General features: G+C 42.2%; 2 protein-coding genes across 8 annotated transcripts in view; both read left to right on the forward strand.

Moving 5' to 3' along the window:
* Positions 1-916, forward strand: part of GOLGA3 (golgin A3) — a 66,590-nt gene extending 65,674 nt beyond the window's left edge. For all 6 annotated transcript variants that reach the window (XM_058158841.1, XM_058158842.1, XM_058158838.1 and 3 more), the window contains exon 24: positions 496-916. In XM_058158841.1, coding sequence (XP_058014824.1) covers positions 496-703 — 208 coding nt within the window. In that variant the 3' untranslated portion in view covers positions 704-916. The remainder of the gene's footprint in view (positions 1-495) is intronic.
* Positions 917-7,270: 6,354 nt separating this feature from the next.
* Positions 7,271-24,010, forward strand: part of ANKLE2 (ankyrin repeat and LEM domain containing 2) — a 29,095-nt gene continuing 12,355 nt past the window's right edge. The window contains exons 1-5 of one of the 2 annotated variants that reach the window (XM_058158853.1): positions 7,271-7,991; positions 17,670-18,107; positions 21,236-21,430; positions 22,681-22,874; positions 23,548-23,736. In XM_058158853.1, the coding sequence (XP_058014836.1) occupies positions 7,286-7,991; positions 17,670-18,107; positions 21,236-21,430; positions 22,681-22,874; positions 23,548-23,736 (1,722 nt within the window). In that variant the 5' untranslated portion in view covers positions 7,271-7,285. The remainder of the gene's footprint in view (positions 7,992-17,669; positions 18,108-21,235; positions 21,431-22,680; positions 22,875-23,547; positions 23,737-24,010) is intronic. The other variant, XM_058158854.1, reaches the window with a different exon arrangement.

Genomic DNA, 24,010 nt, shown 5'->3' on the forward strand with positions numbered 1-24,010 from the left:
CTTCACTGTGCTTTTACAGCCCTCTCTAAGCAGTTTACAGAGTCAGCCTCTTTCCCCCAACAATCCGGATCCTCATTTGACTGATCTTGGAAGGATGGAAGGCTGAGTCAACCTTGAACCAGTCAGGACTGAACTGCTGGCAGTGGGCAGAGTTAGCCTGCATTCCAACCACTGTGCACCATGGATGGGTGGATGGACGGAAAGAAGGGAGGAATAGCAATATCACTTGGACTTATATACCGCTTCCCAGTGCTTTCCAGCCCTCTCTAAGTGGTTTACAGAGTCAGCCTCTTGCCCCTAACAATCTGGGTCCTCTTTTACCGACCGTAGAAGGATGGAAGGCTGAGTCAACCTTAAGCTGGTCAGGATCGAATTCCAGGCTGTGGGCAGAGTCAGCCTGCCATACTGCAATTCTAACCACTTGCGCCCCCCAGGGGCTCTAAACAGTCGTTCGTGTTTCTGACCTTCTCTTCTGTGTTTCTGACCTTCTCAAAGGCAAGAGATGGACAGCCTGCAGCGTCAAATGGAAGAGCACACGGTGACGGTCCACGAATCGATGTCTTCCTGGACGCAAATCGAAGGCCAGTGGACAGACCTCAGTAGTAACCTCTCTGTAACTCTGTTAGCCGACCAGAGTCTTCCTCACAGAGACCTCCAGGATCATAAGCCAAGCACGGGCGCCGAGGAAGAGTTGGCCCAGTGATCCCCAAGGCCCACGGATTTCCCGTCAGAACTCTTTAAGTAGGTTTAAAAAAAAAAGAGAGAGAGAGAGAAGTATTTATCAAAACCTTATTTATATTTTGTTGTTAAACCTTTTAGAGCAGGGGTCTCCAAACTTGGCAACTTTAAGCCTGGCGGACTTCAACTCCCAGAATTCCACAAGCCTTAAAGGGACCAAGGTTGGAGACCCCTGTTTTAGAGTCCTCGGTCTATGGTTCGTTTTAGCAAACGGGGAGAGGAAAAAATGTGATCAGACCTTTGTTCGTCGTACTTGAGCCGAGGTAGAGATTGGTGGGCTGGAACAGAGGGCAAAGGACGTGAGGTTTGCCATATGAAGCATTTGAGCACCAAGGATTCGAATTAGGATGGCTGCAGAGAGAAGACAAAACAGGGTCTCTTTTAGTTTCCACTTTTTTTTTTAAAAAAAAATTGTTTTGCTAAAACTCGTTCGGTGACGGTTCGGTCCGCTTGAAGCTTGGGAATTCCGTGACTGTTACTCCGCCAAATCCAGTATTTTTTATGATCGTGTCTTTTGATTCATGTTCCGGCAAATCAAGCAACCCAAATTGCTCATCTCAAAAACCCACAGCGAAGCCGTTTCCGATGGCATTGATTGATTGGGCTCCCAAGCAAATAATTTTTCCAGTGAAATGTTCTGACAGATGCTGTTTGCACATTTGTGTTGTTTGTCTTTGCAGACATCTGCAGGGCAGAGTTGTGGGTGATGTTGCTTTTGTGGTGGAGCCTCATATATATATATATATATATATATATGTAGGTCTTTGGTTATTCAGGTTTTCTCCCGTGTAAAATTGGAAGTGTCTTGGTGACGTTTCGACGAAGTCTCATTCGTCATCTTCAGGCTTCAGCTTCGTGCTTCTGGGAGCAATGTGTTGATTGCAGCTGTTTCTTCCTTTTTAACTGCTAGTTGGGGTTTGAACTGATTGGGTGGGAGCTTGGCTGTGCTCTGATTGGATGGGGGTTTTTTTGTGCTCTGATTGGATGGGGGTGTGTCCTGTTTGGGTGGGGCTTGGTTGTGCTCAGATTAGTGTGAGGGGCGGGGGGATTTGAGCTGGTGAACTGCAATGCTGTTGTTTAGCTTTGTGTTTGTGGTCGTGCTACCACACTCGACATCCACTATGAAGATGTAGCACGACCACAAACACGAAGCCAAACAACAGCAATGCAGCTCACCAGCTCAAATCCCCCTGCAACTCAGATTAATCTGAGCACAACCAAGCCCCCACCCAAACAGGACACACCCCAGCCAATCAGAGCACAAAAAAACCCCATCCAATCAGAGCACAGCCAAGCTCCCACCCAATCAGTTCAAACCCCCACTAGCAGTTAAAAAGGAAGAAACAGCTGCAATCACACATTGCTCCCAGAAGCACGAAGCTGAAGCCTGAAGATGACGAATGAGACTTCGTCGAAACGTCGCTAAGACACTTTCAATTTTACGCGGGAGAAAACCCGAATAACCAAAGACCTACATACAAACACCCGCGAAAACCTCAGAAAACAAATATATATATATGGATTCTTCTGTAGATTATAAAGCACCTGGGTCAGTTTTATTTTTTGGTCTTACTAAGGTGACTTGTTAATGATGTCCTGCAAAACATGTTGTGGGTACGAGCCTGAGAATGTCAAAACCAGAGCTTTTTAGACATTTAATTAATTCACTTATTTATCTTTCAGTTGTATTCTGCCTATAAAATCCTAGTTCCATAGCTTTAATTCCATCCCCTGCCTACCCCGTGGCTTCTTCCTGAGACTTAAAACAGGAGCCAGAATTCTTGTCTTTTTTTTGCAAATGCATCTTCATTTATAATTAATTGGTTGAAATAATAGGTGGGCTTTTTTTTTTTTATTGTTTCTCAACAACTGACAGCACCTTTTTGTGCTCTGGGTGGAAACACAGAATTTTTACCCTGGCCAAATTGCACTGTAGGATATGCTAGGACAGGGGTCTCCAACCTTGGTCCCTTTAAGACTTGTGGACTTCAACTCCCAGAGTCCCTCAGCCAGCAAAGCTGGCTGAGGAACTCTGGGAGCTGAAGTCCACAAGTCTTAAAGGGACCAAGGTTGGAGATCCCTGTGCTAGGAAATAAAAGGAAGCGTGAACGGAGGGCAAAAAATATAGGAAGTATTGTGATCTTGGCTGGAAGTTATGGATGCTTGAGGTGAGAATCAGGTGGGGAGTCCTAGCCAGGATCTTAGTAGATAGAATTGTGAAATCAGCAACTATGAGTCTCATCCTGTCTTCGTGCACATCCCGATACAGGAGCACACCAGACTGGCCCTAAAATGCCACACTGATCTAGTGTCCTCCATCACCTAAGCTGAGTCTATTTGATGAACCTGATTGAGGACTTCGGATCTTTAGTAAGCTGTATCCTAACTGAAGATGGATCACAGCACTTAACTCTCATGGTGGGAAGTCTTAAATGAAGGAAAACGATGTTTGGAGAACAAAGAGGAAAGAGGAAAGAGGGAGAGAGAGAGGAAAAGCAATAAAGGAAAACTGGTTCCCAGGGCTAAACCTAAAGTTTAGATAACTTCACGGGTTGTTAAACTCCGTTAAACATGATGAAGGAAATTTCAAAGCAGGACTTAACAGATGGACATAATCTATAAAATTAAATTTCTGTTTCAACAGTCTGACCAAAGAAAGAAAGTGTGGATTGATTGAATGCGGAAGGATTGTTTTCCCCCAGTATTTGTAGAAATGTCACTCTGATTTTCCCGTTAAAGCCAAGACATTTTTTCCCCCTCTAGGTATTCTGCTTTTTTTCAGAACAGATGGACACTTTGATTGTTCAGCTCTTTTTTTCCAACCTGAGTTTCGATATTTTTTTTAATATTCTGATTCTGAAAGTTTGGTGAAGCATTTTTTTATTATTTTCATTTCGTACATGAAGGAAAGGTGGTTTTTAAATGTAAAGCTTTCTAAATTCTGAAGGGAAGGAATCTCAGATATGCTTAACTATCTGACGAGACTAATCCAAAATTATCAAGACACCATCTTGAAGGCTTTATGGGTCAATTTTGACAGGTGGTAACTTTTATTATAAAGTTGGTTTTATACAGTAAAATAGCAATTTTTTTTTTTTGCGGCTCATATCTGTGAAGCTTATGTATCTGCTAATGTAAGCAAGAAATACTGTAGTATTTAAACACCAAAGCTAATATTACATAATGAATAATATATATAGGATCACTTCCAGACGTTGCTGTTCCACTTAGTTCTTTGCATTTCACAATTTTTGATTTTTCTGAGCATCCCATCAACAGTCACAGCTGAATGCAATGTAGTATTTATAAAATCAGATTTAAAAAGAAAATACTCCAACAATTTGGGGGAGGGGGAGGGACAAGAACAGGGAGAAAACCCCTTTGTTGTATTTGTACTCAATGAAAAATCCATTTCTCCTGCTTCCCTTTTCCAAACTGTCTTATTTGTATTTCCCGTGACTTGTCATTTTGGCCGGGAAAGAAGTGAGTGGTGTTAGCCTGGGAATTCTGACTCAGCGATTTCCTCCCAAAAAAATATTTAGTGTCATTCTCTCTTTTTTTAAAAGTGCTGTCATTTAATTCATACTTCAAGAAACCAGGATTGTGGAGGGCTCTCTCTGTCTACATTTTCAGACTTAGCCAAGATCTATAAATCATCCAGACTGGTCCCTTTGGGTTTTTTTAAAAAAATATTCAAAATAAATAATAGAGCCTTTATGGTTACTGCATTTTAAAAAAAAAAAACTGTTTATTCATCTCTGGAAGCTAGATGTGACTGTTTTCAGTGTTTTTCTGTATATTAGCAGACGATGGTTCCGAAGGTTTAAATCTGTCATTGTTCACAGCAATTTTCTTGCAAGTGCAACAATATGGTGAATATTAATTCAGCTTATGGTCTTCCAGGTTATTTGGAGATTTACGCATTCTGTGAACATTTTCCTTGTGCATCGTCGGTTTTATTTTCCAATCTGGCAATGCTTTGTCTCATTGTACCAGGAAAAAAAAAATCTGCTTGAAAGAAAAATACTTCTCCAAAGGGAAGCAGAGTTTGAAAGATGCTTTGGGAAAACTGGTCCTTCTCTATATCAAAACTGTTTTATTATTATTATTATTTTGGGTAAGCAGCTGCACTAAGTGAAAAGGGAGTACTGATGTTAGATGTCATCTTTACAAACCAAATTAGGTCACTGACTTTTCGAGTGACAGATACATAATGAAAATAGAAAGTTGCCTTAATTTAGAACATGAATTCTGGTCAAACTGTCCCATTTATAATGAGGATCTGTTTCAAAGTAGTGTTTTTCTCCCCCTTGCTTGAAAATGCAGAATGCTTATCCTCCAAGATGGATTTTTTTTTAGATTATAGTCACAGGGATCTTTTCTGTAACAATAGCCACACAGAGTATTCCTTTCCAAAAAGAGAATCTTATGAATATCATTTTCTCACATGTTGTGAGACACATTTTCTTGTTCCCGGCAAATGGTTGTCTGATTCTATTTAATGAGGGGGGCGGGGAAATGTCATTTCAATAACATGTTTGAGTGAGTGTTCCAAAAGAAGAGTTAGATGTGTTTGATTAAAGAGTAATAATTGTGCTTTAAAACAAAACAGGGCATGTTAATTTAAGAAAAATCTTTAAGATACGCTAAACATTCTTGAAAGGTTTTGTGCAATAAACTATTTTTCATTAAAAAAAATGTGCCCATTGCGTATTTTAACTCTATCTTTTCTTTTATGTACACAGAGCGCATATGCACCAAGACAAATTTGTCACACTTGGCCAATAAAATTTTTTATTCTATTCTATTCTTCTATAGGAGAGCCATGTTTTTTTTTTATTTGCATTTATATCCCGCCCTTCTCTGAAGACTCAGAGCGGCTTACACTATGTCAAGCAATAGTCTTCATCCATTTGTATATTATATACAAAGTCAACTTATTGCCCCCAACAATCTGGGTCCTCATTTTACCTACCTTATAAAGGATGGAAGGCTGAGTCAACCTTGGGCCTGGTGGGACTTGAACCTGCAGTAATTGCAGGCAGCTGCTGTTAATAACAGACTGTCTTACCAGTCTGAGCCACAGAGGCCCTGTTAGTCTACAGCATATATTGCCTGTGATAATTTAAGTCTGATTATTTCTACCTCGAGTGGAAAGGCTGGGGTGGTTTGATCAGTAATCTATTGATTTTTTTGGCTGGCCATTGTAATGCTCCTGCGTCTAGCTCTCCTTTAAATCTTCTTCTTGTGCCATATCCCTCATCTGACGTTGGCAATCATGTTGGCAATCCTTTAAACCTACATCCCATCAACTATACAGATAGTCCTCGATTTACACCAATTCATTTAGTAACGTCAGATGAGTGACTTACGGCCGTTTTTCACACTTATGACCGTTGCAGCATCCCCATGCTCATGGGATCAAAATTCAGACGCTTGGTAACTGACTCAGATAAATATGAGTCAATTGCCAAGCGTCTGAATTTTGATCACATGACGATCCAAGGATCACGCGATCTTTTTTTCTGAAAAGCAAAGTCAATGGGAGAAGCCTGGTTCACTTAACAACTTGGTTGCTAAATTAACGGCTGCAGTGATTCACTTAACAACCGTGGCAAGGAAAGTCGTAACATGGGCCACAATTCCCTTAACAATTATCTCTCTTAGCAACATAAATATTGGGCTCCGTTGTGGTCGTAGGTCGAGGACCACCTGTAGAACTATCCTGATAGGGCCAACAGAAGGGGTCCTCTTTGAATAACTGATTTCAGTAATAGGGAGTCCGTTTCATTGTTTTCTGTTTCTTTGACATAATACAAGGAGTGACTTTTATTTATTTATTTTTGTCACAACAGAATATGCAAACATCGACATAAAACAACACATTATAAAAGAAAATATATATATATAAGCAAAAGTATGCAACAACTATATTAATTTGATATAATGAAAGGGAACAATAGGACAGGAACGGTAGGCACTTTTGTGCTCTTATGCACAATTAATTAATCTTCTGATTAAAAAAAAAAAGCAGATCAGAGTTGAAAATTGGCCAGAAAGTTGAACTTTAGTAAACTGAAAACTGATAATAATTTGGAACCAGACATTTGCAAAGGTAATCCACCTTTGCAAACCATATGAGGCTAGAAAGTTAAATCACCTTTAAACCTTATGCTGAAGAGTTAAGCGCAACGTGGCTTTGCTGGGGAAGTTCGCAGCGTTCTGCACTTCCGGTTTCTATGCGACTCCGCCTATGCCATTCATATCTAAGCCTTTGCGTGGCATTCTCGCCGGCTTCAATCGGAAACCGGAAGTGTTCCCCTTTGCGACGCCTTTCTCTGCCCCTCAAGCCGTTGTCGAGGGCAACCGAGCCGTCACTTTCTCAAGGGTGGGGCTCGTCGACAAGATTGGAGTACACCTCCCATGCTTCGCAGGGATTATGGGCTTTTTCTCCCATTCATGGCAGAACTCAACCATCAAATTTCTGACAAGGGGTTCCCGTCATGCAGCGCGGCACGTGTGACCCCCCCTCCCTGCGTGTGACGTAATGGCCCGCGATTGGTCACTTCGGCGCCCCTTTCAAACACCCAAGTGCGCGCGAGAAGGGCCGCCGCTTCGCCGTCGAGGCCAACCGGGGAGAAGTCAGGGCTCGAGGCGGCCTCGACGGGGGCCAAGCGGAGGCGAAGAGAAAGCCGATGCCTTCTGCGCGGCCATCCTCGCGGGCAGCCCCGCGCGGGGACGTCCGTTGGAGCGCCGGACAGGGGGCGGGGCCTGCAGTCGCCGCGCGCGAGCTCGTCTGCGCCTGCGTGAGGGGAAAGGGAAGCGCGACGGACGCCGGGAAATCCCTCACGAGGTACCGCCCGGGGTTTCTTCCTCGCCCCTCCCTCCCCTTGCCGAGGCTGCTCTGCGCCTGCGCGGTGGCGTCCGTCGGCCGGGGAAAGCGATGGAGCGCTGGGTGGCGGCCGGCTGGTCGGGCTGGGCCGGGTTGTGGCGGGCCGGCTGGGCCGGTTGGCCCGCCTGGGAGCTGCTGGCCGCCTGCGCCGTGATCGGCGCGCTGGGCTGGCTGCTGCGGCTGCTGGAGCGAGGCCCGCGCGCGGGAGGCCGAGGCCCGAATAGGCCCAGCGCGACGCCTCCGTCCCCGACGCCTCCTGAGGAGAGGCCTCCGCGCTGTCTCGACCGCTGCGATGGAGGTGAGAGGCCTTTCCCCGCGGCTGCCTTGCCCCTACTTTCTCCCGCCGCCGCCTCCCTGCCAGGTAGGCCGCTTGGAGGCGCCTTGGACTCCCCCCCTCCCCCGCGCAGGGGATGATGGGAGCTGGAGTCCCCAAGCGCTTTGGATGGAAAGGGGTGGGTGTTTTGCGATTCGAAAGGACGGGGAGAGAGAGAGAGAACTTTGGTTCACCTCAAGAATAAGGGAGAGGGGGGCAGAGAAAGGCTGTGGGGATGGGAGGCCACCAGGTAATCCTGGAGGAGCAGGTGAGGCGAGCAGAAGGGAGCCAGGCTGCTTTTCTCCCAGGGCCTGAAGGTGCCCTTTGGACAGCTTCCCTCGCCTTGCCTGTCAAAGGCATCCAACCATTTGGGAAGCCTCTGCGGGCTTCATAGAAGAACAGAGCCGGAAGGGGCTCCAGTGACGTCACCCTCCTGCTGGGTGCTCAAACAGAGCACTCCGTGTTAGAAGATTGTAAAAGTCAGTGAAACAGAAAATAAATCACTGTTCACTGAGCTTAGCATAATCTCTGGGTGAAAGAGATTATCAGAATTGTGGAAGAGTGGCAGGTCTGACAGGGGGTTTGCTCTTAAGAGCGAATTTTCCTGGATTTATGACCCCACCGAATTCCACTCCTTCCAACTTCAGCACGCCCCTGTTTTTATCAGGGAAAAGGAGAGGAATGTTGCTTCTGCTCTAGAGAACTTATTAAATTGATTGATATTCCAAGCAGACGGGAATTTCACAAGCGTTCGAACTTTGATGTAGAATCAGCACGGCAAGTACCGACTCCCTTTTTGAAATTTGAAACCTTTCTTTGTCTTTGATTAATTGACTTTTAAAATGGCGTCTAAAAGTGAAAGTAAAATTTTTTAGTACGATGAAGCAGCGTTACTTGTGGATTGTTACAAACGGAGTTTTTTTTATACTGAAAGGAGGGAAGGAGAGTTATTAAGTTTGAATTCCTGATTCTTTTGAAGACAGAATGGCAGCTAAACCTTTAAAGCCTTCTGGAAGAAGGGGATCTGAACCAAGTCTTGAGGAAATATTGAAAGAACAATTAAAACTTTCTGAAGATAGGCAAAAAGAGATGATGGAGAATTTTAATGCAAAAATAAGAGAAGATATTCTTATGGCAGTTCAAGGACTGAGTAAAAATTGAAGGATTGGAAGTGGAAATGCAACAGATCTCTCAGTCAAATAAGTATTTAGAAGATGAAATGAAAGGTGTTCAGAAAAAGTGGATCAAAATGAAGATCAGGTTGTGATATTACAATATAAACTTATGGAAGGAGCTCTTAGAATTGTGGTATGCGAGAAGAGCGTGGAGAAGACTTAAGAAAAATTATATCAGAAGCATTGGCTGAATTTATTGAAGCGGACCCCAAGAGGTAGCTTACCAAATTGATAAAATATATAGAGTTAATTCTTGGATTGCAAGACAGAGAAAGCTTCCTCGGGACATTGTGGTTTATTTTGTGAAAAGGACTATGAGAAATCAAATTCTGCAAGTTTCATATCAGACAACTTTAAAAATTGGAGAACAGGAGTTGAAGGTGTTGAAAGAGATTCCTTCAAAGATGTTAAGAGACAGGAAGCAATTTGCTTTTTACACAAGAACTTAAAAAACATCAGATTCAATTCAGATGGGAGGTGCCAGTTGGACTGACACTATTCTATCAAGGAAGGAGATATAGAATTGACACGGTTTTAAAGGCAAAGGATTTTCTTTCTACAGTTTTGAAAGTCGAAATAGAAGTGATAGAAAACTCCAAGAGACTCAAGAAGGCGTGGTGACCCAAGAGCCTTTATTGCTGCCAGTATTAGAGGAACCACAAGAGCAAAGGGTGACAAGAGGAGCCCTTAAGCGTAAAGAAGAGCAACAGTCTCAAAGTAAAAGTCAGGATCCCATTATGGAAGCTGTGGGAGGAGCTAGACGGAAGATACCGGAGGAGGAGCTCGTTGTCTGCTTCAAAGCTTCAGGAGGCCAGTAATGGCAAATAGAATCTTGTCATGGAATGTTAATGGCTTGAATTCAGCTCAGAAAAGAAGGAAAATATTTCACTACTTGAAACAATTTAAAATGATGTGATTTGTTTGCAAGAGACACATATAAAATTATCAGACCAAAAATATTTAATTAATTCAAAATTGGGTAACCATTTTGTTGCATCAGCTTTGGAAAAGAAGCATGGAATTGTTGTATATATCAGGAAGGATATACCAGCTAAGCTAATTGAGGCAGATATTCAAGGAAGATTTATTGCTATTGAACTGGTGATAGATGCAAAAAGACTTTGTTGATAGGTATTTATGCACCTAATCAGCAACAAGAAAAGTTTTACAAAATGTTACATGAGAGGTTGACCCTCTGGGATTATAGTTCGTTTATTTTATTAGGAGACTGGAATGGAGTAATTGATACAAGAAGGATAAGAGAACTCCTCCAAGAAGATACCTATACATGCAAAATTACCAAAATCCTTTTTTGAAATGATGGAAGACTTTGAGTTTAGAGATATATGGAGGTTACGGAATCCAGATGAGAGAGATTTTACTTTTTTTTCTGATAGGCATCAATCTTTTTCACGCATTGATTTTATTTTAATTTCTAATGACTTGCTTTCTAGGGTGAAGAAAACGAAGATATTTCGAGGTGTTTAACTGACCATAGCCCAGTATGGATGGAATTATTACAAGGGAAAAAGGTGGTAGAACATGGAGGTTGAATGAAAATCTGTTTAGATATGAGGATAATGTAACTTATTGTAAGAAACAGTTAAAAGAATTTTTGATTTTAATATGTACAAAGGGACACCTATAGGAACTGTGTGGGAAGCGAGCAAAGCGTTTATTAGAGGATATTGATTTATTTGGACAATAGGCAAAGGAATAATAAACAAAAGCAGCGAGATATTTGGAAGAAGAAATTCAAAGGAAGCAACAGTTATTAATTCAAAACCCACAAGATCATAAACTTAAAGAGGCTATAAAAATATTACAGAGTCAATTTAATATGTTAATGGCAGACCAGGTGGCAACGAATATACAATATGCTAAACATAATACTTTTGTAATGCAAATAAACCTGGGAGATGGTTGGCATATAATTTAAGGAAGAAACAGAAAGCACGTGTCATACAAAAATAGAATATAAAGGTAAAGAGACATATCAACAGGATAAAATTAAAAGGCATTCTCAGAATTTTATACTGCACTATATGCAAAAGACAAAATATTGGATAGGGACATTTATGATTATTTGAAAGATTATAAGGTGAATATTCTAACATTAGAACAGAGGAGGAGCTGAACCGCCGATAGCTACTGGAGAAATAGTGGAGGCAATTAAACAATTAAAATGGGAAAACCCTGGTACAGATGGTCTTACAGCAACTTATTATAAAAAACACAGGATGAAATATTAGGCCCACTTAAAGAATTATTTAATCAGATACAATTAGGGTGGAATACCCCGTCATGGAAAACATCTTTTATTTCACTGATACCAAAGAGGAGCAAGACTGCTCTAAACCTGGTAACTATAGGCCGATTTCACTTTTAAATAATGATTATAAGATTTTGTAAAAATAATAGCAAATAGATTAATGTTAGTTTTACAACAAAGAATTCATACTGATCAATCTGGTTTTATAAAAGGGAGGCAGATGAGGAATAATGTTAGACAGATTATTAATATATTGGAATATTTGGAAAGAAGAATACTTCAGCGCACTTATTTTTTTAGATGCAGAGAAAGCCTTTGATCGATTGCATTGGGATTTTTTATTTAAATTAATAGAGAAAATGCAATTTGGAGACTGTTTTATTAGAATAATTAAAGCGATTTATGGAGAGCAAACAGCACAGATTATAGTAAATGGTAGTTTGACAGAAGTTATTAAGATTGCGAAAGGAACAAGACAGGGATGTCCCTTATCACCATTATTGTTTGTTTTGACTCTGGAACCATTATTAGATAAAATACGAATTAATGAAAATAGAGGAATTAAGATTAGACAATATGAGTACAAAGTTAGAGCTTTTGCAGATGATGTAGTGGTTACGTTAATGAATCCTATAAAGTCAAGTAGATTTTTGTTGGAAGTAATTGATAAATATGGAAAGGTATCAGGATTTAAAATAAATCAGAATAAGACAAAAGTGATAATTAAAAATATGTCTATACAACAGAAACAAAAACTAGAGGAAATGACAGGATTTGAGGTAGTAAAAAAGGTTAAATATTTAGGGTCTATATTAGCTCATCGAACAAGAAACTTTATAAGAATAATTATGACTTGCTATGGCAAAAGTTCAGAATGATATGAATGGCTGGAAGAAATTGCAGTTATCCCTATTGGGAAGGATTGCTATTAAAATGAATGTGTTACCTAGATTTTTGTTTCTGTTCCAGATGATACCTATAATTAAAAAGGATAAAAATTTGGAAGATTGGCAGAGTGGGATTAATAAATTTATATGGCAGGGTAAAAGGCGAGGTTAAAATGAAAATAATACAGGATTCACGGGAAAGAGGTGGTTTAAGAATGCCTAACTTTAAACTATATTATGAAGCAGTAACCTCTCAGTAATAAGTGACTGGTTTAACTTAACAGAGGAAAGAATTTTGAATATAGAAGGTTATGACTTGTTATATGGATGGCATGCGATTTATTTTATGGAAAAAAGTGGATAGGGCTTTTAAGAATCATGTGTTGAGAAGTGCTCTTTATGGTCTGGAATAAATATTCCTATAAATTAGATTATAAGATTCCTATATGGGCGAGCCCTAGACATGCAATAGAGAATATAAATATAGAACAGAAACAGGAAATGATTACATATAAAGAACTTTTGTATGCTGAAGGAGGTAGATTGCAATTAAAATCATTACAGGTATTAAAATGAAGAAGGAGGAATTATACTTGGTTTCAATATGGGCAAATAAGTGCTAGATGGAAAGAAGATCAAAAATTGGTATAATGCAAAGGAGGAAAATTTAATAAAGCAAATTAGAAATCAGACCCAGGAGCATATAAAGAGATTGTATAATGTGTTGCTTGAAATAGATTCGGAAAAGGATTTGGTAAAGGATTGTATGATAAAATGGGCACAGAATATTCAGGAACCAATAATGTTGGAAACATGGGAGAAAATTTGGGTTAGAAATGTTAAGTTTACACAAGCACAGAATTTAAGGGAAAATTTTTATAAGATGTTTTATAGATGGCATTTAGATCCCAAAAAATTATCATGTATGTATCCTAATATCCAAGCGAAATGTTGGAGGTGTGATTGTGATGATGCTACATATTTTCATATTTGGTGGACTTGCAAGAAAATTAAGGTCTTTTGGATAAGAATTTGGTGGATTATTCAAAATGTACTGAAGAAGAAGATAAAGTTCCTGCCACAATTTTTCCTTTTGGGAATTATAATGGATTGTACAGGGATTGAGACTAAACTGATTTTGAACTTAATAACAGCAGCAAGACTGTTGATTGGACAATACTGGAAGAAAGAAGAGATACCTACAATAGAAGAATGGATATTGAAAGTTATTAACTTGGCTGAGATGGCTAAAATCTCAGCGCTTTTAAAAGACAATACGCAGGAAAGATATTTAATTGAATGGAAAAAATGGATTGATTATCTACAAAACAGATATCAGATTAAGAAATATCAGATTGCCTTTGAATAATTAGAAAGTTATTTTATGTAATGGGGAGGGGGTTGGGAGACGAAAAGCTTTGGATGTGGTTATTTGGATTGGACTTTACCTTGTGATTGACCCGGGAAGCCGGGGGTGGGGGAGGGAGGGGGATGTTTTGTTTTTTTTTTTTTTGGGAGGGAGGGGGAAAAAAGGGGGAAAATGTTTTTGTTTTTTTTAAAACTCTTTCAATAAAAAAAAAAAAAAAAAAAAAAAAGAACAGAGCCGGAAGGGACCTTGGAGGTCTTCTAGTCCAGCCCCCTGCTCAAGCAGGACACACACGCACACATACCCTATATCAGAATTCTGGGAGTTGGAGTCCACAAGTCTTAAAAGTTGCCAAGGTTGGAGACCCCTGCTCTATACCTCATTTCTTCTATTTTCCTGCAAAGCATCTGAAGAAGAGCCCTTGTTCCCAGCTCTAATCCCACCTAAGGTTCAAGGTGAAGCATGAAGGTTTTGTCACCGTGGTGTATCACAACCTTTTCCCCCTTTGCTAAACCAGGTGCGGGCATGGCCATGGCCAGCGCGTGACACATCCGGCCTGCAGTTAAGGCATAGAGCTAGAAAGTGGGAGACACTGAGTTCTAGTTTTAGCCATAAAAGCCGGCTGGGTGATTTTAGACCAGTCACCAGGAGACTGGGAGTTCTAGTCCTGCCTTAGCCATGAATGACACTTGAGTGACTTTAGGCCAATCACCAGGAGTCTGGGAGTTCTAGTCCTGCCTTAGCCATGAATGACACTTGAGTGACTTTAGGCCAATCACCAGGAGTCTGGGAGTTCTAGTTCCGTCTTAGCCATGAAAGACACTTGGGTGACTTTAGGCCAATCATCAGGAGTCTGGGAGTTCTAGTCCCGTCTTAGCCATGAAAGACACTTGGGTGACTTTAGGCCAATCATCAGGAGTCTGGGAGTTCTAGTCCCGTCTTAGCCATGAATGACACTTGGGTGACTTTAGGCCAATCACCAGGAGTCTGGGAGTTCTAGTCCCGTCTTAGCCATGAAAGACACTTGGGTGACTTTAGGCCAGTCATCAGGAGTCTGGGAGTTCTAGTCCTGCCTTAGCCATGAAAGACACTTGGGTGACTTTAGGCCAATCACCAGGAGTCTGGGAGTTCTAGTCCCGTCTTAGCCATGAAAGCCTTAGCTGGGTGACCTGGGGTCAGTCCCTCTCTCTCTCAGCCCAAACAACCTTACAGGATTGTTATTGCGGTGAAAATAGAAGGAAGATGTGTTGGATATGTTTGCTGCCTTGAGTTTTTATAAAAATAATAAAGGGATTTAAACAAATAAATAAAATACATGCTGAATCGCACACTACCTGTAATACGCCTATGAAAAACATGGCATAAAATTACCCTTTCTTTTTTCCTCCTCTCTTGTTTCTTGTATCCCGCAGCACCCAGGAACAGCCATCAATGTAAAAAGATGGCAATTATGACATCTGATGCAACTACACAAGTTGCATCATTTGCCAGTTTGTCAGGATGCCTCTGTCCTCTCTCGGTCCCCCCTCTGTGGATTCCATGCTATATTTATTTTGGGTATGAAGCCTCTGGGGATGCACAGACTATCACCATGTAGGCAGATGGGGCTGCCCAAATGTCAAGTAATTCTGAGGAGCTTCCTACTTAAGGGATATTCGCAGGGAAATGCAGAATTTTTAAAGCAAAAAAGAAAAGACACGCTCCATGGTAGTTCCAATTTAGATTCTTAGGCTCGCTAAACATGGTTGTTTAGATTTGGTAACATATAAGCATAATAATAAAGAAAAAATCACTAGTGCATAAAATAGTTACAATATTTCTGTTCTCTTGTATTTGTTTTGGTTTTACATCAAAGCCAGTGCTTTTTGGATATAAATCCAAATCCTTGTTCCCTGGTGAAATTAGATTAATTAAAGCATTCCCAACAAATATTTATTCAGGCTGCTTGAGTCGCTAGCAAAGGGTTTGCTTTCTGGATATTGATTTTGCTGTTGCACCCAATGTGATCGATGACATGAAAGCAATATGTTTTTATAACATAAATAATACTATTTTATTGCGTGGTATTCTCTATTTGTGATTAACAATAATAAAATTTGCAAAGATGTCAACATATCTTAAAAGTATTCAAATTCCGTTGAATGCAAAGATGTATCTCTAGTCCAGAGGAACTGTTTCAAGATGATTTGAGATTTTGGTTAGATTGTCTGAAGTATTTAGGCTTCCCGAGAAGATCTAAATACATGTTAAATTAGCATTTCTTTGGCATCAGTGTCTTCGATTTGAAACAATAAAGAGGGGGGAAAAAATCCCTAAAAGAATCTTATGGCAGGAGTACCAATTTATTTTCCATTTTAAAAGAAACCAACCTGTTTTCGAAATCCATGATTTTGTGAAAAGTTGGTAGCAATTTTTCTATTTTAAAATGTTGGTAAAATTAATATATCCAATATTCTTACTCCACTGAAACGTTCTGTAGGAAGTTAGCACCCATCCCCCTCCTAGAAGAATGAAATATTTTAAGAAAATATTTAAAAAAGGTAGAATATTATATTTCCCTGATGAGAGAAATGGAGAAACATGTTTTAAGGACAAAGCAGCTCCCTGCAACTTCCTGCCACCCACCCACCCCCTTTGTCAATGGGCCATTAAGGCCTCAGCTAAGCTCACTCATTCCCCCCACCTTTGTCAATAGGCCAGAGGCAGAAACTCACACACCCCCATCTTTGTGGGCTATCATCTGCAACACTATAGGACCCATCTAGCAACAGAAACTCACCACGTGGCACCTGGGAAGATTACATCAGCCAGCAAGGCTAGCTAAGACCCCCACCCCCTGGGAGTCTGACAACCAATCAGGATACTCTTCCTGTGCGCTAGGAAGTTCAAAGCTCAGAGAGAGCATAAAGCCAGGCGCGCACAACATCTCAGCCCTTTTTCTGTTCAGCCATGTGATCCTGATCACCGTTAAACCATATTTCCAATCAGTCTCCATGTTTACAGTGTCTTTTTCCTCACTTTGAACTGAACCCAGATGGACATTTCTTCCAACAGTTCTGTTTATTTATGTCTATTTCCAGTCTTCAACGGCAGCTTTCCTTTTACGGTTGAGATTTTGCTCTTACTTCGTTCTATTTTTAAATAAGGGAGCAGAAGTGGATTTAAGCATTCTGCCAGATGCTTAATGATTAAGATCTAGAATAATTCTCAGCACGCTTGCTGCTAACATTAGATCCTGTGCTAAAACCGAAATAGATTAAGGGCATCCATTAACGATCTGATCTGTTGTTTTTTTTACCACAATAACTTTGAAGATTGAACATGTTTAATTAATTAATTACGAAATGTATTTCAATCCAGCTGTAACTGAGCTTATCAAACTTGTCTTATTGAGAAGGGCTTTTTTTCTGAGTCTTTTAATTATGATGTCCATAAGTGTATGCAGTGCTTTTAGGGGGTATCTAGCCCCATTGGCATGATGGTTGGGGAATTCTGGGAGTTGAAGTCCTTGCATTTTGAAGTTGCCAAGGTTGAAAAACACTGATCCAACCAATGTGGAACATAATGGACCAATATTTCTTTTGACTCTGCCTATATTTGCATAGCTTTTTAACCATAAGCCCTCAACTTATGACCACAACTGAGCCCAAGCGAGCTAATTGTTGCTAAGCGGGGCACCTGTTAAGTGACTTTTGCCCCATTTTATCACCTTCCTTGCAACAGTTGTTAAGGAATCACTGCAGTTGTTAAGTGAGTGACACGGTTGTTAAATGAACCTGCTTTCCCCATTGACTTTACTTGTCAGAAGGTGATAACATGACCCCGGGGACACTGCAACCGTCATAGCTGTGAGTCAGTTGCCAAGCGTCTTAAAGTTCGGATGCCAGAAGGGTTGTAAGCGTGAAAAATAGAAGTCACTTTTTTCAATGTGGTTGGAACTTGGATTGCTAAATGAACTGTTGCAAGTCGAGGGCTACCTGTACTTCTGATGTACTTGAACCTTTTTTTCTTTTTTTTGGCCTATAGGGAGGATAACAATGGATGAAATCTTCTCCCGATTAAAACAACTGACCCCCGATGAGCTGAGAGACGAGATCGTCAAAGCTGGCCTGAAATGCGGGCCCATCACCCTGACCACGAGGTCCATTTTTGAAAAAAGATTGGCCCAGGCGTTATGGGAACAGCAAGGACCCTCCGAGGCCACGGCTCCCTTTCCGAACGGCCTCCCTGGAACTGCTGCTGCGGCGGATGGGAGCCAGCCAGAGTCTGGAAAAACGAATGGCCACCTTGCCTCCTCCCCCGAGGAGGGTGATTTTGGCTACAGCATAGGTCTGAACCCTCCCGAGGAGGAAGCGCTGCTGCGTGAAGCGAACGGCTCTCCGGTTCATCCCCGGAATCCCTCCAAGGAGCCTCTGCTCTACTATGGGGTGTGCCCAATGTACGACGACGTACTGACCAGAAACGGTAAGGGTTTCTTTTATAAACATGCTTGAAATCGGTCCCTTCAGGGCATCCTTCGTTGACGGTGTCTTAATAACCATTCATTTAAATGTCTTATGGAGATTCACAGTCATCCAGGTCATGGTTGTCTCAAAGATGCTTTTTCAAGAGGCAACTGCACCATTCTCTGTTTTTCTTCTGAAGGCGTTTCGCTTCTCATCCAAGAAGCTTCTTCAGCTCTGACTGGATGGTGGGGAATGGAAGGGTTTATAGTCCTTGGCAGAGAGCTGGTCATTTGCATCCTTTTAGAGCAGGGGTCTCCAACCTTAGCAACTTTGCTGGCTGAGGAATTCTGGGAGTTGAAGTCCACAAGTCTTAAAGTTGCTAAGGTTGGAGACCCCTGTTTTAGAGGGTCCTTGAGGCCACTTGGAGGTTGATACGACCATCTGCCTGCAAGGACTATAAACCCTTCCATTCCCCACCGTCCTGTCAGAGCTGAAGAAGCTTCTTGGATGAGAAGCGAAATCAAAGAAAAAACAAGAAAGACCAGTTGCCTCTTGAAAAAGCACCTCTGTGACCGCCATTCATTTAGTGACCATTTAAAGTTACAAGAGCACTGACAAAGTGACTTGCGACCGTTTTTCACGCTTAAGACCGTTGCAGCGTCCCCATGGCCACGGGATCAAAATTCAGACACCAGGCGTGGCTCATATTTATGACGCTTGCCGCATCCCGGGACCCTGTGATCACCATTTGCAACCTTCCCAGTTGACTTCCGACAAGTGGAGTCCATGGGGGAAAACCACGCACTGCTTGATTCACTTAACAATTACAGCAATTTGCTTAGCTATAGCCAAACGGGTCATAAAATGAGGCAAAACACACTTAAACATCCGCCTTGCTCCTTAATGGAAATTTGGGGCTCAGCTGTGATCGCAAGTCGAGGACTAGCTTTCCTGTAAACACATCTCCTCTTTCGCCCCCCCCCCCCCTCGCCCCCCAAATACTCTTGACAGCAGCTCCCTGAAACTGGCCAGGCTGCTTGGTACTGATGGATCTTGCAGTCCCAGCAATATCTGACTCTGCAGCACGACTGCGGGGGCAGACAGGAGACGGTTAGCTGCCTTAAGAGTCTGAGACTCTTTCAATGCCAACGAGGCTTAATAGATGGCTCCCTTACGGTCAAGCAAATGAAAAATTCAACAGGAGGGCATCGATTTCCCCGCGCTTAATGTGCACGCAGCGCCAGCGCGGTCAAATTACTTGAGAACAAATGGCCGCTGGAAGAGACCTTTCAGTGTGATAGCAATAAATACTCAGCATAAAAATAGCAGTGCTGTCTTTTTCAAGGATCAATACAGTTTTGTTTTTTTTCCCAGGGATGTGGTACCCAAAGCTTAATGGTTTTGATTTGATTATGATTTTTGATGGATTTGATTATGATTTTGAATTTGTTTGGTGGCTCATGTGTGCCCCCTCCCCATGCAAAATTGGAACATTTGGGATACAAAAATACTGGAGTGTATGTCTTTCTTTACTAGAGAGATCAGCTGGATATATTTATGATGATTTAGTAGAGCTTTAAGAAGAAAGAGATAATCCTGCATGAATCTTGAGCTTGCAAGTTGCCTCCATCCCTACCCCGCCACCGTACTTGTTTTTGGAATCACAAAGATTTGTTTCTCTCGTTAAAAGGATCCCAGTTGTTCCTTACATCCAAAACTGGCAATCTTCAGTTCGCTGAATTCAGGGATAGCCCCACAGGCTAAATCCATCTTGCCCAATTTTTCCAGGGACTGGTGCTTTCTTGAAAGACAGATTTTTCCTCTCCTTCCAATTCTTAGCTCTTACCTTAATTGGCCCTTCAGGCCAAATTCCCAATTCTGAATTGAGGATTGGTTTGTTCCAACAAGATAAGATCAAGCTGTTAATTACAACCTGCTTTGGAACTATAAAATCTTGAGCAGAGATGGAAGCGATAGCAAGGCCCCAGAAGGTGCAACAAATTCTTTGAGGCTCCTTAAAACAGTACCAGAGGACATGAAAACATATACTGTAATCTAATCGCTTTTTTTTTTATGTTGTCTCTGACTTGGAGCCATGATTTTAAGCAAATTAAGTTCCTTTCAAAAGGGTGTTTAGTTTTGCAAGGAACAAAATTGACTTGCTGATGAAAAAACAACCCAAAGTTGCATCATAATCTTAGGTGATTTTAACTCGGTTTAACAGTTGTTTTCCAGTATTGATGGTGTGTCCTGCGGCTTTAATTTGATTCCACTTTGCAGTTTTGACTAGAATTGATCCGTCAGGTGGAAGGCCCTGGGGGGAAAAATTGCAGATGTTGTTATGTGGTATTGTAGTGTTGGAAGAAAACGTCCATCTGGGTTCAGTTCCAAGTGGGGATAAAGACACTGGAAACATGGAGACTGCTTGGAAAGATGGTTTAAAGATGGTCAGGATCACATGGCTTGAGTTCCTGAACAGAAAAAGAATGAGGTGCTGTGTACGCCCTGGCTTTATGCTCTCTCTAAGCTTTGAACTTCCTGGGGTGCAGGAAGAGTATTCTGATTGGTTGTCAGACTCCCACGGGGTGGGGGTCTTAGCTAGCCTTGTTGGCTGATGTAATCTTTCCAGGTGCCATGTGGTGAGTTTCTGTTGCTAGATGGGTCCTATTGTGTTGTAGATGATGGTCCATTGACAAAGGTGGGGGTGTGTGAGTTTCTGCCTCTGGCCTATTGACAAAGGTGGGGGGAATGAGTGAGCTTGGCTGAGGCCTTAAGGGCCCATTGACAAAGGTGGGGGGGTGTCAGGAAGCTGCGGGGAGCTGCTTTGTCCTTAAAATATGTTTCTCAATTTCTCATCCAGGGAAATATATTCTGCCTTTTTAATATTTTCTAAAATATTTCATTCTTCTAGGGGTGGGTGGGTGCTAACTTACTACAATTGTTATTCTCCCCAAAGTAAAATACACCAAAAAGCAGATTTACCATAATTGATCTGAGCGTTTTCTGTTATAAATCGCCGTCGCATAAAATAACTAAACAGGGTTTGGGATTAAAAGTAGAAGGACAGATTTCTTGACTTGGCATTGCCTTCTGTTTTCACTGGAAATGAATTGATTTCACTGCTGTTGTTTTTCCCCCCCCTCACAGAAAGGGTACATGTCTATGAGGACAAAAAGGAAGCTTTGCAAGCTGTAAAAATGATTAAGGGGTCACGTTTTAAAGCTTTCTCAAACAGAGAAGATGCAGAGAAATTTGCCAAAGGTGTATGTGATTACTTCCCGTCTCCGAACAAGTCTACCATCTCTCTGTCTCCTGTCAAAGTCTGTTCGGTCTTCGGTAGAGGTAAGCGGGAGGCTTAAGTGTGTTCCACAAGGACATTTTAAATGGCTTTTAGACTGGTTTATACACTGACTATTACTATAGAGCAGCGGTCACCAACTGGTGGCCCGTGGACCACTGGTGGTTCTGAGAAAATTTTGATGGTCCCCAGAAAAATTATTTGCATTTTTTATATTGCATTAAATCAGGGGTCCTCAAACTAAGGCCCCTGGGCCGGATACGTGCAATGAACATTTGTGTTGCTGCAGAGAGCCTCCCCTTTCAGGGTCTTTTTGTGTGGGTCGGAGGAAAGCAGAAATTCCAACTCAGGGTCTGCTTCAGCCTCCTGGTGCGGGGCTTTGGACAAAGGCTGGAGGGAAGTGCCACTGGTGGTGAAAGGCCGAGGGCCTTGTTCCAGTGGGACTGCATCATGGCCTGGAACTGGCTGACTTTCTCAGCCTGCTGAGCCTCCAGGTGCCAATACCTGGCCTTGCACTCCCGCAGGTCTCCCCTCTGCTTGGAAAGCCTATGCTCCTAGTCCTCAGTGAGGTGCTTCTGCTGAGCCTCCTTCTCAGTCAGATCCAATTTGAACTGAGCTGTTTTGCCAACTCTTTCTCACAGTGGCTACTTAGCTCCAGCAACTACTTCCTGTTGGGGCCCTAAGGAGCCTGGGCAGGCAGGTAAGGAGTGGCAAGTAGAAGCTGGCAAGGTGCCCCTCGACGTGCGTGACATTGAGTTGGCCACGCCCACCCAATCACATGACAACCTTGCCACACCCACCCAGCAGGTCATTAGGCAGATCATATTAATGGTCCGTAGGATTTTAAATTATGAATTTAGTGGTCCCTGAGGTCCAAAAGATTGGTGATAGAGACTATAGAGAATGATGGGCGGTGCTTTAAAAAGGAACTTGCAGCGTTATGAAAGAAGAGGAGCCTCTGAATCTCGAGAGAAGCGATTAGAGGTGAAAGTCAGCCGTGAGAGCTGCTTCATAGGCTTACCTTCCAAGTAGGGAGGTAAGAATGCTGAAAGTTACCATTTAATCCTATGACGGAGGGCCACGGATGCTTAAGCCTGCCTTAGAGTTTTAAAAATTAAAAATTTTAAAATTCGCACTTATTAAGTGGACGAATGAACCAAAAGCACAGGGGTGCCGTTTCAGACCTTTGCACGTAGAAGTAAGTTTGCATTTTGCCAAATGCCGATGTACATTTTTTTCCCCGCCTATTATTGCATCAGGAGTGTGCACCATGCTATTTATATCTTTTTAACAGATGGCTTGTGCTCTCCTGAACTGGAAACGGTCAGTAAAGAAAGAGCCAACAGTTACAAAAGCCCTCGTACCCAGGACCTGACTGCAAAGCTTCGGAAAGCCGTGGAGAAAGGAGACGAAAGTGCTTTCTTAGAACTCGTCTGGAGTAATCCTCGCTATCTCATCGGCTCTGGAGACAATCCGACGATTGTCCAGGTAAAAAAAAAAAGAAGAAGTGCCAAGGCCACTCTCCACTGCAGGATAATTTTTTTTTCCTCCTCTCCCGTCCAGACATGATTATTAAGGAAAATGTGTAACTGCCTTGTGGACCAGTCTTGGCATCAGAGCAATTTATTTCTTTATTTGTATCCCACCTTTATGATCTCTACAAATAACTCAAGGTGGTGAACATACCTGATGTTTCTTCCTCCTGTTTCCCCCACCCCACCCACACATACACACACCAACCCTGTGAGGTGGATTAGGCTTAGAGAACGGGGCTGGCCCAAAGACACCCAGCCAGTTTTCATGCCTAAGATGAGACTAGAACTCCCAGTCACCTAGTGACTGGCCCAAAATCATCCAACTGGCTTTCATGCCTAAAGTGAGACTAGAACTCCCAGTCGCCTGGTGACTGACCCAAAATCAGCCAGCTGGCTTTCATGCCTAAAGTGGGACTAACACTCCCAGTCACCTTGTTTCTAGGTCAGCACCCTAACCACTACACCACACTGGCTCCAAATACACCAGTTTGGCGTGACATCCGGTTTCTCTTCATCAGCTAATTTTGAGGCTGATAGCGGAGTCTAGAAAACAGCCCCCCAGGAAAAAAAGAAGTTAGGTTTATGCTGGAGTGGAGAAATCCCAAAAACCTTTGTTCTTTTTCTAGGAGGGGTGTCGATACAACGTCATGCATGTGGCAGCCAAAGAGAATCAACCCGGCATTTGCCGGCTGCTGTTGGACACTCTGGAAAACCCAGAATTTATGCGGCTGATGTACCCTGACGATGACACCGTCATGTTGGAGAAGCGCATCAGTTACATAGTGGATCTTTATCTGAATACGCCGGATAAAATGGTGAGCCTCCCTCGTTTGTCATGCTGAAATATTCCCAGTAAACCCTGTTCCTTTCCAAGGGCCATCTCGGACACATTCAAAGATGCTGCCGGGCACATCTCCACTTAGAACCGAGGTCCATTCAGTTTATTTAATTATTAGTACATAATGCCACACATAGAAGTGGTGCGGTGGCCTAGAGGTTAAGCTCTCGCCTCACAATCAGGAGGCTGTGAGTTCGATCCTAGGCAGATATTCCTCCGGGCACAATGAGAATACATCTGCTGAACAAAGC

This window comes from Ahaetulla prasina, chromosome 15 (genome assembly GCF_028640845.1).
Source record: "Ahaetulla prasina isolate Xishuangbanna chromosome 15, ASM2864084v1, whole genome shotgun sequence".
Classification (NCBI taxonomy): Eukaryota; Metazoa; Chordata; class Lepidosauria; order Squamata; family Colubridae; genus Ahaetulla; species Ahaetulla prasina.